Raw genomic sequence first — 17,571 nt, 5'->3', positions numbered from 1 at the left:
AATTGAAATTTTTACTGTTTGGTCTTTTTAAACTGCTTTTCAGAATGCTAGCCATTGATATATTGAAAGGTTATGTTCAGAGCAACTTTAAAGAATGTAGACTGAATTAAAGTTTTAGTTGCTAGGTAAAGTGAGAAATAGAAATTGTATAACAAGTCACATTTCAAAGAATACAGCTAAAGAACTATACCTTTTCAACCAGAGCAGTTTGATTACCAAGTTCCTGTGAAAATTCCTTCTCCATAAAGGTCATATTCTTTGTAAAGGACATACGCTTTTAGACGATTGGGTAATGGAAGAAATGACATGAAGACAGGGCAGCGCAAATGCAGACGTCCCATACACTTCCGGATCTTTAGGCGGCACAGATGTTTTAGTGAACGAGGGTTTGCTAAAATGAGAGAGACAGGCAGATTATCCAAAAGGAAAAAGAACTGATTTTTTTTTAAGTGACTAGGGTTTAGTTAGCAGATGTATTTTATTATGCTTAAGCCATCAAGATTTTCATTTCCTGTGACAAAATGGGAATTTAATAGGGAAACAGCTTTTTACTTCTCACTCAACCCTTGTAGAGAATGATTTCAGAATCATGTCAAGTTAGAGTCCGAGGACCGGCAACTGTTGTGGGTCTGGCCTGTGAGATCTGAAGTTCTTAAATCTGCCACCTCTACCCAGTCCTGGCCCTCACTATCAGGCTAAACACTCAGGAGGAAATTAAATGAAATTCTAATTTGACTTGGTTCTACTGTGACAGGATTTGGTTTGAAAAGGTCATTTGATATCTTTTCTCATCTATGTTTTTATTGCCATTTCATATCTTTTAATTCCTCTTTCTACACTGTTACATAGGATTAGGATAAAAATTTTACCTACCGATATAATAGTGCAAATTAAATATATTTACAAACTAACATTTTAAAGATAGGAGTAGTATTTTTCTTGGTTTCGTTAGGTCAAGTTTTTAATGAAGAGAAGAATGTTTTATAAACGAATTCAATTAGTATTTTTGATAAGAATCTTCTGCAAGAATGATACTCACTCAAAATATTATGGATTTCTGACCAGAGCGTCTGTTTCTGGAGCACAGCTTTCAACTTAGAACATATCCGAACTTGATCAACATAATCAAGCATTATTCGAACAACCTTTCCAGAGAGATGTTGCAGCCACGACAAAGTTATTACTTCGCAGAACTGAGGAAGAAAATCAGAACTATGAAAACTAAGTATTTATTATTTAGCCTAGTAATCAAAAGAGCAGTAAACTCAGAATGCAAGGTCTCAAGTTTCTCATTTATAAACCAAGGTGCTGAGCAAGAAAATCTATTTTTTAGCTCTAATATTTGGAAAAATATTTACTATGAATTCAGAGCTATGTGAGATGTAATGGAGGTGTGAAAGAGACTATTAGTAGTATGTAGTATCTATTATCCCCTTTGGTTGGCCACGAGTAAAGGCTGTCTTTCACTTGTGCTGAGATGTGGCCACCTGGCTTCTAGCCAATGGGATGTAAATGGAAGTGTGAACAACCCTCAGGTTGCAAGGTGTGTGCTGCTTCCTCTGCCTGCCTTCCTGGTGACTGGAATGTGGATGCAGGTTTCTCCTGTGAATTTGTGGAGCTGTCCAATTAGAAGGCTGTTCACTTCCTGGCCTTTATTTATTTAAGAGGAATGGGGCATCTTATTAGAGCCACTGTTAATTTTGGGTTTTTATCATTTATAACCTACTCCCACCCTGTTACTTGAGGGATCTGATAGTTTCTATCTTCAAGTAATTCACATGGTCTTACAGATGTCCATGTAAGAAGTCAAGTAACACTATGTGAAAAGTCAGAAAATGATATAAGATATATGCCTAAATACCAAATCCTAAATTAATCATAACCTAAAAAATAAATCCTAATTGATTCGAAGTACTTTCTTCGCTCACTTATTTTTAGATGTTACTGAATTCAAGTGTCTATAGTGCATCTACTGTGTGCTAAGCACAGATCTGTAAGTTGAGGAAAGTGTTGAATAAGAGCTTATTTTCATGTATTTGTGGGGGAGACAATCAGTAAAATTTAAAAAAATTAAGAAATGATAGGTGCTATCAAAGAAATAAACTGTTATAAGAGAGTGATTAGGGAAGGGAACTTAGACAAGGGCCTATTTGAAGAAGTAATGTTTGAAATGAGACCTGAAAGGCGGCAGCTGTGTGAAAAGTGGCAAGAACTTAAGTTGGGGAAGGGGAGGTCTGATGTGATAAAAACCAAGAGAAAAATGCCTCAAGGAGGGCGTGATCCATTATTGTGATTCTGTTGTTTTCATCGAAAAGGTGACTAAAGAAAACCATTTAATCAAATGTTAGTGCTAAAAGAGCCAAAAACTTAGGGGTATTGGGAACCCAGAAGCATTTTAGCTAGAGAACTTATTCAAAGAAAAAGCATCATGGATACAAGATCACCTTCATTCTTGAAAACATTGCTCAGATGTTGCTTCATTTGTGAAACTCCCTAAATTGAGTTAAATTACCGTGGTTTTTGTTGTTCTGTTTCTGTACCTTTTACATCTTTCTACTATTGTGTTTTTCCCATTTAAAATCCAACAGTGAGCTCTGGAGAGGATGAATGGAGTCTTCCCTAGTGCTATTTCAGGGCCACTGATAATGACAATATAAGGTGACACAGCCAATACTGTGGACTCACCAGAGTATCTTTGATAACTGTAGATGTCCAGCCCTCAAAATCATAGACACGATGAACTTTGTCTCCATGAGGACAATCAAAGCATCGTTCTGTGTCATACCCATAATTCAACAGCATCCTGAGCATGACTTCATCTTTCAGGGTGTATTGCAGTGCTGATGGGAAGTGTAACGGGTTGACTTTGCAGAAGTAATTTACGTTGGCCCCATGCCGTAGCAGCAGACTTATCAGCTCATAGTTGCCCATCCTTAGGGCTATCTGGAGGCAGTTAACTGGGTCTTGGTTAGGCAGGGCTCCAGCACTCAGAAGCAGCTTAACTGAAGAGAGGTCACCATTTGATACAGCAAAATACAAAGCTGACTTCCTATGGTCATCATAGTGTTTGCGAATTCTCTGATCTAGCATGAAATTTACATCAAATCCAGCCTGGATGAGAAGTTCAAGGCATTCAGGGTGTGCTCCTGCTGCTGCACAGTGAACTGGACTGATGCCACTCCGCTTAATTGCAGCAAAATCCGTAACTGGAATCAAAATCTTTAGAGCTCTGAAAAAAATTTCAAAGTACATAAAAAAGAAAAAAAATTTTTTTTAAAGATGCAGCATTGTCCTGGCTGGGTAGCTCAGTTGGTAAGAGCATCATCCCAATACGCCAAGGTTGCAGGTTTAATCCCTAGTCAGGGCACATACAAGAATTAACCAATGAATGCATAAATAAGTGGAACAACAAATTCACATTTCTCTCTCTCCCTCTCCCTAAAAAAGATGCATATAAAAAAAGATGCAGCATTAACATGTTTATGATGGTTTTATACTAGCACTGGATGGTATTAATATTAGGTGGTATTTAGAACCCCCAACCAAAAAAGCATAGTTCCCGATACTAAAAGTTCAGATACCAAGTAAAGCTAAATGAAACTACTGTCTAGATTACAAACTCAAAATTAGCCCAGGCAATGAGACTTGAAGCTCTTCATATTGCTTAAAGACCTGATAATAAAATAGTTTTATGTCGCCCTGACCGGTTTGGCTCAGTGGATAGAGCGTCGGCTGCGGACTGAAGTGTCCCAGGTTCGATTCTGGTTGCGGGCACATCCCCGGTGGGGGGCGTGCAGGAGGCAGCTGATTGATGTTTCTCTCTCATCGATGTTTCTAACTATCCCTCTCCTTTCCTCTCTGTAAAAAATCAATAAAATATATTAAAAAAATAGTTTTATGTCTTTTCAGTGGCTACAGAATGTGCCTGACTTCACCACTTTCTAGGTCAAGAGTTTATCTTTAAAAAGGGGTATTGGAGCCCTGGCCAAGTAGCTCAGCTGGTTAGAGCATCATCCCAATACACTAAGGTTGTGGGTTTGATCCCCAATAAGGGCACATACAATAATCAACCAATGAATGTATAAATGAGTGGAATAAGAAATTGATGCTTCAAATCCCCTCTCTCTCAAAATCAATTAAAAATCAATAAAAGGGATATTGGAGTTGCAGGATCAGAGATGAAGAATATAAAGTTCCCAGAAGCTGCTCTAAAAAAGCAGCTATTATTTCTATTATTTTCAATAATGTAATTGAACTTACAACAAGTGTCCTCTGTCGGCTGCCACATGAATGGGTAGGTGGCCTGAATTCTTAGGGACATTGGCATCAGCTCCATACTCTAGCAAGAGAGTCACGGAGTCTGGATTTCCTCCACTAGCAGCTTCAAGTAAGATGGAAGAAGAATCCGAGGCCTGGCCACGAGCATTAGCTCCTAAGAGGAGAAAGATTCTTGTTATGCTTAAAGTCTTTTCCACTGTATTGATTAAGCATTCTTAGAAACATATTACCACTACCAAAAAGCAGTTATTGAACAGCCACGTTAGCAAAGCACTAAGAATCAATTAAATAAATGTACCTCCTGCTCAGGCAGTTTATAATCTAGTTGGGGAGGGGGGAATTGTGTAATCTCTATAAATAGGTTGGCTTGCAGACTAATTTTAGAATGTTTTTTTAAAAAAATATTTTATTGATTTTTTACAGAGAGGAAGGGAGAGAGATAGTTAGAAACATCGATGAGAGAAAAACATCGATCAGCTGCCTCCTGCACATCTACTGGGGATGTGCCCGCAACCAAGGTACATGCCCCTAACCGGAATCAAACCTGGGACCCCTCAGTCCGCAGGCCAACACTCCATCCACTGAGCCAAACCGGTTTTGGCAATTTTAGAATGTTTTTTTTTTTAACTTGGTAATTCCAGGAGAAATAATTTTATAAAAGGTGGTTTTATTTCCAGACCAGTTTACAAAAGCCCACCTAACTCAGAGCACACGTACATAGGATGTACTAACACTTCTGTTGAATATGCCATCTATAGATGCTATGCTGGAAAGGGGCCTTTTTCTGTTTTAACTTGTACTTAGGGAGCTGTTCATAGTAAGAGACATTATAATTGTTTTTAGTTGAGGTTTCAGATTACTGATAGCAAAAAGGACAAACTGTAGCTCCCTGTATGGGAAGTGTCATGTGAGTGGTGTGGGTAATAAAAGAGTGCAGGCATATCTCAGAGATATTGTGGGTTTGGTCCCAGACCACCACATTATAGGGAGTATTGAAATAAAGCTAATCGTAATCTTTTTGCTGGTGGAAGGTCTTGTCTTCAATTTGTAAAAAACATAACATTGATGAAGCACAATATAGTCAAGTGCAATAAAACAAGGTGTGCCTGTGTAGGTACAGGCAAAATGCCCTCCAGAAGATCTCAGGGCTGGGGTTGTGAGAAGAACCAGGGTGTAAAGGAAGGAGAAAGGAGTTTGGGGTCAGCTGTGGAAGACCTCTCAGTAAAATGGGCTTTAAAGAAAGAGTAGCATTGGAATGGACAAAAGGAGAGGAGAGCATTCTGGGTACATTCACTCCTCCCCAAAAAAGATGCAGGGACTTTGCCCTCAGTGGTTAGAGTGTCAGCCCTCAGATGGAAGGGTTGCAGGCTCATTCCCAGCCCCATGTGCGACTGTTATGTCTCTTTCACATCAGTGTTTCTCTGTGTCTCTTCTCCTCCCTCCCACTCTCTCTAAAATAATCAATGGAAAGAATATCCTTGGGTGGGGAGTAACAACAACAAAAAACATGCAGTGACTTTAATTTAGGATAGACTCCATGGTCATTAGAATATAGTGCTTGCCCAAGCAAGGATCCTGCTCCTAGAATGCAAGAAGAAATGTCTAATAATCTCCCATGGAATGAGTCTTCATTATGTACCGGTTCCTTTATATGCACAACAATTTCTAAAGCTCACAACATCCTAAGAAGTAGATGCCAATATCTTCATTTTAAAGAAAAGAAGCGGAGGCACATTGAAGCAAAGTGACTTCCCCAGAGATGCACAGCTAGTAAGTAGGGTAGTCAGGATTGTGTGCAGGTGGGCCAGGCCAGGGCCCATTTCTCTGATACCATGTTGCTACTCAAGCAATGCAGATTAGTAAAGTAACTCAATTTGGAATGAGGCAGATGTGGGTTCAAATCTTGATTCTGCCATTTACCTAGCTATGTCACTTTGTGCAAATCACTTTGTAAGGGGGTCATTTAAGGGGAATGCTCACTCACAGCTCACTTAGGTCAACCAATGCTGAAGGGTTAAAGATTTAACATCTGTTGGCACTCTTCTTTCTTTATATTTTAATCAATGATCTATAGAAAAGGTTACTCTTTTTGTGTAAAGTATTCAATGCTGCTATTTTAGGGTTTTCAGTAGCTAATTTTACCATACTAGTATACTTCTTTCAAGGATTTATATTAGGCTTAAGTAAAATGTTAACTACTATTATTTTGAGGCTGTCCATGAGGAGGAGAATGCTTACTAGTTTACCCGTGGTAGTGTGCTGATGGTATAGAAAATCTTGCTTTTGCCCTAACCAGTTTGGCTCAGTGGATAGTGTGACGGCCTGTGGACTGAAGAGTCCCAGGTTCGATTCCAGTCAAGGGCATGTACCTTGGTTTTGGGCACATCCCCTTTGGGAGGTGTGCAGGAGGCAGCTGATAGATGTTTCTCATCAATGTTTCTAACTCTCTATCCCTCTCCCTTCCTCTCTATAAAAAAATCAATAAAATATATTTTTTAAAAAAGAAAATCTTGCTTTGCCCTAGTTGGTTTGGCTAGACCAGGCGGGCCAGGCCAGGGCCCATTTCTTTGATGCCATGTTGCCACTCAAGCAATGCAGGGTAGTAACATAATGTGATTTGGAATGAGGTGGGTTCGATCCCCAGCCCCCATCGGGGCACATGTGAGAGGCAACCAATTGATGTGTCTCTCTCACATTGATGTTATTCTTTCTCTCCCCCTTCTCCTTCCTCCCTTCCCCTTCTTAGTGAGGATTAAAAAGTAATTAATTAATTAAAAAGAGAAAACCTTGCCTTTCTGCAGTAATATTTCCATGATCTCGGTGTGCCCACTTTGGGCAGCAAGTGCAAGAGGAGTGAATCCGTAGGAGCTCTGTGGATCAGGGTGAGCTCCAGAAACCAGCATTAGTTTCACCAGGTCCCGTCTGCCCAGCCTGGCTGCTTCATGGAGAGCTGTCCTCTCGTTGGCACACTGCAAATTGACATCCGCCCCGTGTCTGATCAGCAAGGACGCCATGTCGTAGGAGTCGTGTAGAACAGCTGGGGAATTAGAAGGGAGGCAGGCATGTGTTCAATAGGAAATTAAGGCCAGAGTGCCCCTCAGGCTTCTTGAGGAGCTCTTCCTAACTACCCACATGTGCCAGCATTTTGTGTTTGGAAACAGATTATAAAATGAGGTATATATAAAATAATAGTGTTTTATATCAATAGGCTATTTGTTTTTCTGTAAGACATGGCCAATTATTCATTGTCTATTGGTGGCTTATGTGGCTGAAAAACAGACACAAATTTTTCATTTATCATTTTTAAGTTTTAAGAGAATTGGAACATCAGTACTCAGTATAGTCTTAGAAGTGCTTATAGCTGTTTTAAAAGTAGAAAAACAAAAGCAGCAATATTTAGGCAATTATTTTTAAGGTTACATTTTGTTAATTAAAATTCTCTAACTGGCTTTTCTGCATTTATGCTGTTAATCTTTAACCCTTCAAGATTCTAAAACACTTTAATTTATTCATCTCCATACCCATTTGCTAAATATTGGTATGGACTGAGGACTCTTGCTAGTGCCAGATGCTGAATCAGTATGAATTCTGCTCATAATAATGTGCCATAGAAAAGGCTCTAACTGCTCTAAGACTGAAATATAGAGTGCCAAGGGTGCTGGGTCATTTTTAATTAATTGAGCCGGTACTTAGTATGCCCTTTTATTCTGGAACACACGTACTTTGTTTTGGAAGTCATCTTCTTGACTTATTCCATTGTTGATGTACTGCTTCCACCTTGTCTGTTCTCCTTCTAGCATTCCTATTATTCCTATTATTCGTCCTTCTAGTTTTCTTATTTCCTTTTCTTTCCTATTTTCCATTTCTTTTTTTTTTTTGATTTTTTTTTAAAATTAAATCTTTATTATTCAGATTATTACATTTGTTCCTCTTCCCCCCCCCCCATAACTCCCCTCCTCCCAGTTCCTGCCCCACCCTCCACCCTCACTCCCCACCCACTGTCCTCATCCATAGGTGCACGATTTTTGTCCAGTCTCTTCCCACATCTCCCATACCCCTTTCCCCCCCAAGAATAGTCAGTCCATTCCCTTTCTATGTCCCTGATTCTATTATAATCAACAGTTCATTCTGTTCATCAGATTATTTATTCACTTGATTCTTAGATTCACTTGTTGATAGATGCATATTTGTTGTTCATAGTTTGTATCTTTACCTTTTTCTTCTTCTTCCTCTTCTTAAAGGATACCTTTCAGCATTTCATATAATACTGGTTTGGTGGTGATGAACTCCTTTAGCTTTTCCTTATCTGTGAAGCTCTTTATCTGACCTTCAATTCTGAATGATAGCTTTGCTGGATAAAGTAATCTTGGTTGTAGGTTCTTGGTATTCATCACTTTGAATATTTCTTGCCACTCCCTTCTGGCCTGCAAAGTTTCTGTTGAGAAATCAGCTGACAGTCGTATGGGTATTCCCTTGTAGGTAACTGAGTTTCTTTCTCTTGCTGCTTTTAAGATTCTCTCTTTATCTTTTGCTCTTGGCATTTTAATTATGATGTGTCTTGGTGTGGTCCTCTTTGGATTCCTTTTGTTTGGGGTTCTCCGAGCTTCTTGGACCTGTAAGTCCATTTCTTTCACCAGGTGGGGGAAGTTTTCTGTCATTATTTCTTCAAATAGGTTTTCAATATCTTGCTCTCTCTCATCTTCTGGCACCCCTATAATTCTGATGTTGGTACGCTTGAGGCTGTCCCAGAGGCTCCTTACACTATCCTCGCATTTTTGGATTCTTTTTTCATTTTGCTTTTCCGGTTGGATGTTTTTTGCTTCCTCGCATTTCAAATCATTGACTTGATTCTTGTGCTCCTCTGGTCTGCTGTCGGGCGTCTGTATAATATTCGTTATTTCAGTCCGTGTGTGCTTAATTTCTAGTTGGTTCCCCAATATAAGATCGAGGGTCTTATTAGTTTTCGTGTAGATCTCATTAAGTTTATCGGCAGCTTCTAAACAGTTCTTGAGAGACCTTAAAAGTGTGGTTCTGAACTCTATATCTTCCATTGACAATTTTGTCCTGTTTCTTTGTCTCCGCATTTTGTTATGCTTCCTTGGTGCACCCCCTAGTGGTCTTTGTTCGCAGTTTTATAGTTAAATCTTGATTGTTGTAGCTAATTCCAGGGAGGGTTTGACCTCCAGGCCAAGTGGCTATGAGGATCAGCTGTGTCAGCAGTGAGAGAACTTCTGTCCTCTAGGGAGGTGCTAATCTAGCCTTTGCCTGAGGCTATCCGGCAAATGCCTCTGTGCAGGGCTTGGGCGGGGCGGGTCGCACAGGATCAACAGGGTGGGCCAGAGAGAGCAGTTATGGCGGCTCTCAGTCCTGTCCCCAGGGGCTCTGCCTCTCTGAGTCCCAGCACCCGCTGCAAAGCTCGGAGAGAAAGCTGCACTTGCTCTGACCGAAGCCAGACAGTCTCGCTTCTCCTGTTTGAGTCTGGGTCCCTAAAGACTCGCCCGGATCTGGAGCTCAGAGTCTGCGACTCCCTCCCGATTGAAAACGCCAACCGCGCCCTCCGCCGCCAGCCCGCTCCACGCACTCCGCACCTCAGAATTTGACTTCAGCACTGCGCCTCCTCTGAGTGTCCGTGTGCGTTTCTCTTTCCTCCTAGTTGTAGGACTTCCACTCAGCCAGCGTTCCTGTGGTTCTGGGTGATGTCCCTTCCGTTTTTTGGTTTCACTTTTGAAGTAGTTGTTCAAAGCAGCAAACTCCGGCGTTAACCTATGCCGCCATCTTGGTTCTCCTCCTATTTTCCATTTCTTATCTTTTTATCTGGGAGCTTTCCTAAATTCCATCTCCCAGCATTTAAGTTTTATTTCTGCTATCATATTTTTAATTTCCAAGCGTGTTTTTTGTTTTGTTCCTTAATTACTTTGGTAGCTTCTATTATTTCATTAATTTCTCTGAGGAAAATATAATTTTCTCCTATGTTTTATTATTCCTAAATAATCTATTTCCGTGAAGTTGCTTATATTTGTTGCTTTTTCTTTTTTTAAATATATTTTTATTGATTTGAGAGAGGAAAGAAGAGAGGGGGAGAGAGAGAGAAACATCAATGATGAGAGAGTATCATTGACTGGCTGCTGCCTGCATGCCCCACACTGGAGATCGAGTCCACAACTCAGGCATGTGCCTTGCTTGACCTGGAATCGAATCTTGACCTCCTGGTTCCTAGGTGGATGCTCAACCACTAAGCCATGTCAGCCAGGCTATATTTGTTTCTTGAAGACTTTCCTCAGATAGTTCTTGGCTCTCTGCTCATGATTAAGAGTTGGGGACTAAAGAGCTGATTAGAAATTCTAAACATTGGGTGGGACTTGTGGACTGTGGACTTAACTATAGGTTGATATGCCTAGGCCATTTGTTGGGGAACTCCCAAAGTCACTATTTTTCTTTCTTTCTTTTTGGTGATCAAATTCTTCAGAGAAACCTCCTCTTGGAGGGTAAAGTTCTGGCTGCCAGTTTATGGAATCCTGGTTAGGATGAGGGCTGTGAGGTCTCAGCCATATTTGCTTAATTCCTCCAGTATTTTTAATCCAGTACTCCCACCCTTGCCTAATATTCCCCAGTGCAGAATGGCTCTGTTTAAACTATCCAGAGAATAAATCAATTTTTCTGGGGTGGGGGGTAGGGCATCTGTCCCAGCAGGGTGGATTGGGAGAAGTGATCTAGAGATCAGACTACTTGTTTCTTAATAGTTTTAAACCAATCCTCCTATTTTATTTATTTTTTAAAAATAAGATTCCTTTATTTATTTTCTTTTGTTAATCCCCACTAGAGGTTATTTTTTTCCATTGATTTTTAGAGATAGTGGAAGGGAGTGGGAGGGACAGAGAGCTGATAGAGACACATGGATTGACTGCCTCCTGCATGCACCCCAACCAGGACTGGGGATCGAGCTTGCAACTGAGGTAAGTGCCCTTGACCAGAATCAAACACGGGACCCTTCAGTCCACAGGCTGACACTATATCCACTGAGCCAATCCTCCTATTTTAGCTGCCTGTTCTTCCCTATGCTCCATGAGGTAACTATTGCCAATAATTTTCAGGTCATTTGATAGAATTGTGGTTTTTTTTGGTCTTCCCCCCAATTTAAGATGTGGTTTTCTTGTCACTATTCATTCTCTAGTTTTTTAAAAAATACATTTTTTCTTTATTGATTAAAGTATTACATATGTGTCCTTATCCCCCCCCCCACTATCCCCCCCCTCCTGTTCATGCCCTCACCCCACCCTGGTGTCTGCGTCCATTTGTTATGCTTATATGCGTGCATTCAAGTCCTCTGGTTGATCTCTCCCTCTTACCCCCACCCTCCCCTACCTTCCCTCTGGGGTTTGAGCATCTGCTCGATGCTTCTCTGTCTCTGGATCTGTTTTTGTTCATCAGTTTATGTTGTTGATTATAATCCACAAATGAGTGAGATCATGTGATACTTATCTTTCTCTGACTTATTTCACTTAGCATAATGCTCTCCAGTGCCATCCATGCTGTTGCAAATGGTAGGAGTTCCTTCCTTTTTACAGCAGCATAGTAGTCCATTGTGTAGGTGTACCAGTTTTTTAATCCACTCATCTGCTGATGGACACTGAGGCTATTTCCAAATCTTAGCTATTGTAAATTGTGCTGCTATGAACATAAGGGTGCATATATCCTTTCTGATTGGTGTTTCTAGTTTCTTGGGATATATTCCTAGAAGTGGGATCACTGGGTCAAATCATTCTCTAGTTTTTAAAAAATTACGTTTTGTTGTCTCCTCTCATGTTTTTCCCATTCTTTTGTATCTTATCCCCATAAAACAATTTCTTAACTTTAATTTTAGTGGATACTCAGGAGGGAGCTAAATTAGGCATTTGTATTCAATCTGCCATCTTTATCTGACTTTATCTGGTTACTTCTTCCTGCTCTGCTTTCTTGCATCAGAATTAACTGGCTCAATTAAGGCACCATGCAAAATGATCAGTGCCTAACCTGGCAGAGATTTTGCATCAGGCCACCTCACAGGCTAGTCTGTGGAGAGCTCCAGAGGGCCAGGTACCTATGTCTGATCTGCTGGGATGAAGTGACAGAGCTGCAGCTATGTACAAAAAGCTGCCTTTGACACCTGTGGGCATGCAGGAGACTCAGAGCCACAAACTCTTCCCCAGAGACAAGATGTTACTTTACCTGTAAGAAGAGGAGAATTGCCTTCAAAATTCTTGGCATTTGGATTACAGCCGTTGAGAAGCAGAAAAGTGGCATTTTCTAAGAGGCAATTGCTGACAGCCAAAAAAAGTGGTGTTTCACCATTGTGGGTGGTTTGCTCCCACACACTGGGTTTTGAAGCTGAAATAAATCCATTAGACCACATAGGTTAAGATATAAAAATAAATGTGACATTTATTTCTCAAAAGTATCAGAGGAGTTATAAAGGGAGTTTACCTTTCAGGGTTATTTCCAAAATGTTTGTATTTAATTGCACTGCAGCCTTATGCAGAGGAAGCCGGCCTATCTCATCTGCTTCATCAAAAGCGGAACCGTACTTGGTCAAGTGTAACAATGCATCTTCCTCACCTGTTAACAAGTCAAATGAGAACAGATTCACATTTGGCACACATACAGGGCAGCCCATGCTGCTCCAGAATTCTACCATCAGGGTTAGTAGATGAGACAATGTAATTCAGTAATTCATCACCATCTTTTATGAAAGACAGATTTAAACGGCACAGGACAAACAGGCAGTATGGCCCTTCCTCTATCATTCCATCCACCACGGCGTGTGAATACCTATCACCTTGTTACATCAGAAAAACAGTCCTGTCCACCAAGAAGCCTGGACTCTTTGCTAAATTGTTCTGAAGTATTTTCTCCCAGGAAAGACCACATCAGACTCTTGACAGTCAGCTGAGGACCCCATATTGTGCAGCATTTGGGAGAAACCACTTCTAGGCTTCCAGAATGTAGAGGGAAATGCTGCCAGTTGTCATCACCTCTTACCACAAATTGAAGGGGATAGAATAGGAAGAGTACTTAACTGTCTCTATTGTTTCCACTATCTTCTTACAGTCAGTGCTCAAAAAGGAATGGAAGCTGCATAGAAAGAAAAACATGTAATTCCCCAAACTTAGGAAAACACTAAGATATTTGACATAAAACAAAAGGAAAGACTAAAAGCAATAGTAGTTAACCAGGGATAAACTCATAGGGAGGTAATGACTGAGGCTTAATAGGAATACTTGCAAAATGCAGTGGGAACCTCAACATGTGCGTTTGGGGAAACTCCTCTCCCACGTGTCCTCCCTTTTATGGCAAGGACTGTGTCAGAGCCTGGACCACAGCAAGCCCTTAATCGTGTTTTCTGAACTGAATCAAACCTGCTAGGACTGAAATGTCACATTATCCCATGATAAAATTTAATGGCTACTCTATAATGTCAAATGATTCTAGCCAAAATTATTATTTAAAAAAATAGTAAATACTGGTTTAAGTTTTAAAAAATAATCATGGCCAGAATTTGGGCTAAGAAAACACTATTGGCACTTTCTAAACTAACATTTTTATTAAAATATTTAAAAAAGTTTCAGCCGAAACCGGTTTGGCTCGGTGGATAGAGCGTCGGCCTGCGGACTGAAAGGTCCCAGGTTCGATTCCGGTCAAGGGCATGTATCTGGGTTGCGGGCACATCCCTGGTGGGAGATGTGCAGGAGGCAGCTGATCGATGTTTCTCTCTCATCGATGTTTCTAACTCTCTATCTCTCTCCCTTCCTCTGTGTAAAAAGTCAATAAAATATATTTTTTAAAAAAATAAAGTTTCAAAAGTCACTTACGAATACATTATTTTTAAACCTAGAAAATAGAGATTGCTACCTTCCCATTTTCTTTGATTATTCAATGAACCCAACTTGAAGAGAATAAATTTCCTTCCAGTGGTTCTCAACCTTCCTAATGCTGCGACCCTTTAATACAGTTCCTCATGTTGTGGTGACCCCCAACCATAAAATTATTTTCGTTGCTACTTCATAACTGTAACTTTGCTACTGCTATGAATCATAATGTAAATATCTGATATGCTATATGTGTTTTCCGATGGTCGCGACCCACAGGTTGAGAACCGTTGCCTTAGACAATCTGTCCTACTTACAATTTGATGATTACTTACTTTAATGATTATTCCTAAATTTAACACAGAAGTGTAGGAATAGTGTGGTAAAGAGCACAGACTCTGAAGCCAGGATGCCCGGCTCTTTATTCACTCGCTCTGTGACCTTGGGTAAGTCTTAGTCTCCTTCTCTCTAAGTCGGGGTAATTATGTTACCTACCACATCAAGAGGTAATGACGATGAGGATCTAAATGACTTACTATTTATGAAATGCTTAAAACAGTATGGCTCCATGAGTGTGTTACTTTTTAATTTTTATTTATTTGTTGATTTTTAAGTGTTTTTTTAAAAATATTTTTATTGATTTTTATTTTTAGAGAGAGAGGAAGGGAGAGGGAGAGAGAGAGAGAATTATCAATGATGAGAGAGAATCATTGATGGGCTGCCTCCTGCATGCCCCCAACTGGGGGTTGAGCCCGCAGCCATGTGCCCTTGACCGGAATCGAACCCGTGACCCTTCAGTCCACAGGCTGACACTCTATCCAGTGAGCCAAACCAGCGAGGGCTAAATATGTCTTTTATTGATTTTTAAAAATATATATTTGATTGATTTTTTACAGAGCGGTAGGGAGAGGGATTAGAGTTAGAAACATGGATGAGAGAGAAACATCAATCAGCTGCACACCTCCTACTGGGGATGTGCCCACAACCAAGGAAAATGCCCTTGACTGGAATTGAACCTGGGACCCTTCAGTCCACAAGCTGACGCTCCATCCACTGAGCCAAACCGGTCAGGGCTTTTTTATTGATTTCAGAGAGAGGAAGGGAGAGGGATAGAGAGAGTAGAAACATCGACGAGAGACATTGATTGGCTGCCTCCTACACGCCACCTACTGGGGATTGAGCCTGAAACCCAGGCATGTGCCCTTGACCAGGAATCAAACTGGTAAACTCTTGGTTTGTGGGTCTATGCTCAACCACTGAGCCACAACCAGTGGACTTAATTGATTTTGAGAGAGAGAAAGGGAGAGGGAGGGAGAGAAACATTGATGTGAGAGCACAACATTGATTTGCCACCTCCTGCACGCCCCATACCAGGAATTGAGTCTGCAACCCAGACATGTGTCCTTGACCAGGAATCGAATGGGCAACCTTCTGGTGCATGGGATGATGCCCAACCAACTGAGCCACACTGGCCAGGATGAGTGTGTTACTTTAAAAAAAAATACTATAATTTTGATGTACTTCAACATCCCTATATTTAATTATAAAATCTCTTGGGGTTAAAACACATTTATCCAGTTTTAACTCCAATAGGTACATAGGAGTCACCATCACAAGCAAACAGGGTTTATTACCCTTGAAAAACAATAGTAACTACTCAGGGAGTTGAGGTTGCTGATCAGCCAGAGAGCATTGACTAGGTGGGCTCAGCTGCAGTCAACTCATTTCCAGGGAGATTTTCTTACACCACTGAGGGACCCATGGGGTTCTTTTCTAGTGTTGTCATAACAGAACTCTAAATCCACACCTTTCAGAACGAGTTAGTCTCTTCTTCTGGATTTAAGTTTACATAATTCCTCCTTTTGAATTGAGATTAAAGGATGGACTTTACCTTACCCACCCAGGGAGGTTGAAGATAATTTTCTATGTGTCTTGGTTGGATTTATGTATTTCCTTAGCCCCCCAAAGACAAGATGCACAAGAGTTCTCTAGCCTTTCATATTCTCATATGTTTCTTCTTTCTGATTATCAGTCTGCATCTCCTCACCCTGGTTTGTTGCTAACCTCCTTCAACTGTTTTCTTTACTGCCTAATTCAGTTCTAAATTATGTCCAAATTTTTCCTGTTTTGTCAGGCATCAAGTCTCATAGATATTTTAAGTATATGTGTCAACTCCTGAGTACTTATGCTACATTGGTAATGAGATACCATTACCTCTCATTCTCAGGTGCCTGCTGTGCAGTCCCTGGCTTGCAAATATCCTGTAAACTCTGTTGAATGATGAGCTGGGTATCAAAGTCCATGTCTAAGTCTTCATCACTGGTGTAATTATCCATATGAAACACCTACAGATTTAAGGTCAGAATGAATTAAAAATATTTTTCTAGTTGTGCAAACAGATGATCAACTGCTTAAAATTATACATGAAATTCAGAAAACTACAAAACTGATAGGATTGATAAATGAATAAAATGCAAAATTTAGAAAACAAGATACTCATTTAAAAATGTTTTATAAACTTAAAAAAAATTTCTGAACCGCCCAGATTCAATATAAATTAGAAGCTTCCATGAGTAACCATTTACTTAAAGCTTATTCAGGAAAAGCGACCTTTCATATGAAACTTAGGTCAGTACCATTGTAACTTTGGAAACGCTTATCTTCATCTATTTTAGACTTGACTTATGAGTTTTTTTCAGTGATTATAGCACTCACTCAAAAGAACATCTTTCTACATTCAGTGAAAGTTATGCTAAAAAATGTTATTTAGTTAGTAAATATTAAACATGAACATGTTATAAGAATAAATAATACAACAAATAATATGAATAGTAGTCATACAAACCAATGCATTTTAGTAGGCAATATCTCAATTGTTTTAAAAGAACATTTCAGTTTTAGCATAGAATAAGTTTGATCACATACCAAAGACTTTTTACCTTCTGTTATCACCTTTAGGACAGCACTGCAGTTTTCACTGTTAGAGATTAGCACTTCAGAATTTTCATTTATATTTAGGATCTCCACTTCGCTGTAATGACCATTCTATTAATAGCTTTACTATAAATACTTGATCATAAGACAGTCTGGCACATTCTCCTTGTTTTTTTCACTTGTGGTTTAGCTCTGTTTGGAAATATGATCTCTTTTCTTCACTGCTATATTCATCAAGTTTAAAGGATTAAACATTTGAATTTCATTCTTGGAACAAATGCTTATTTTGCAGGGGGATGTCCATATGAAGTGAATTCATTCTCTTAAGACTCATGTACACAGCCACTGCAAAACAGAATCAACTTTCTACTTAGAGGCCAAACATTTTGCTCTAACCAAATTATCAAAAGTGATTGCTGTAATGGTTCTGATTCACTGGGTAGCTGCACCTACATTTTCTTTGGGTTACAGAGCTGCAGCTAAAATATCCTGGGAATTCTAAGGAAGGAATTAACTC

At 39.9% G+C, this 17,571-nt stretch overlaps 1 protein-coding gene across 1 annotated transcript; it reads right to left on the bottom strand.

Annotated features, from left to right (window-relative positions):
• Positions 1-205: 205 nt before the first annotated feature.
• Positions 206-16,461, bottom strand: ASB14 (ankyrin repeat and SOCS box containing 14). The gene is made up of 9 exons (XM_059663212.1): positions 16,335-16,461; positions 13,341-13,386; positions 12,739-12,880; positions 12,484-12,642; positions 7,070-7,315; positions 4,261-4,432; positions 2,686-3,229; positions 1,040-1,193; positions 206-391 (listed from the first exon to the last, which is right to left on the bottom strand). Exons 1-9 carry the CDS (start codon positions 16,454-16,456, stop codon positions 213-215), a joined length of 1,764 nt encoding a protein of 587 aa, XP_059519195.1. The 5' UTR covers positions 16,457-16,461; the 3' UTR covers positions 206-212.
• Between the last annotated feature and the right edge of the window lie 1,110 nt (positions 16,462-17,571).

The sequence above is a fragment of the Myotis daubentonii genome, chromosome 14, assembly GCF_963259705.1.
Source record: "Myotis daubentonii chromosome 14, mMyoDau2.1, whole genome shotgun sequence".
In the NCBI taxonomy this organism is placed as follows: domain Eukaryota; kingdom Metazoa; phylum Chordata; class Mammalia; order Chiroptera; family Vespertilionidae; genus Myotis; species Myotis daubentonii.
The sequence above is the reverse complement of the archived record's forward strand: the minus strand, read 5'-3'. Positions and strand labels throughout refer to the sequence as shown.

What these genes read in the sequence shown, in the direction of transcription:
- ASB14 (XM_059663212.1), bottom strand. Translation starts at nt 16,456, where the DNA reads ATGGATAATTACACCAGTGATGAAGACTTAGACATGGACTTTGATACC. An exon ending in GGAAATATTACTGCAGAAAG is followed by an intron (nt 4,433 to 7,069) that starts GCAAGGTTTTCT and finishes TTCTCCTCTTAG; the next exon opens with GAGCTAATGCTCGTGGCCAG. An exon ending in GCCGACAGAGGACACTTGTT is followed by an intron (nt 3,230 to 4,260) that starts GTAAGTTCAATT and finishes AATTTTTTTCAG; the next exon opens with AGCTCTAAAGATTTTGATTC.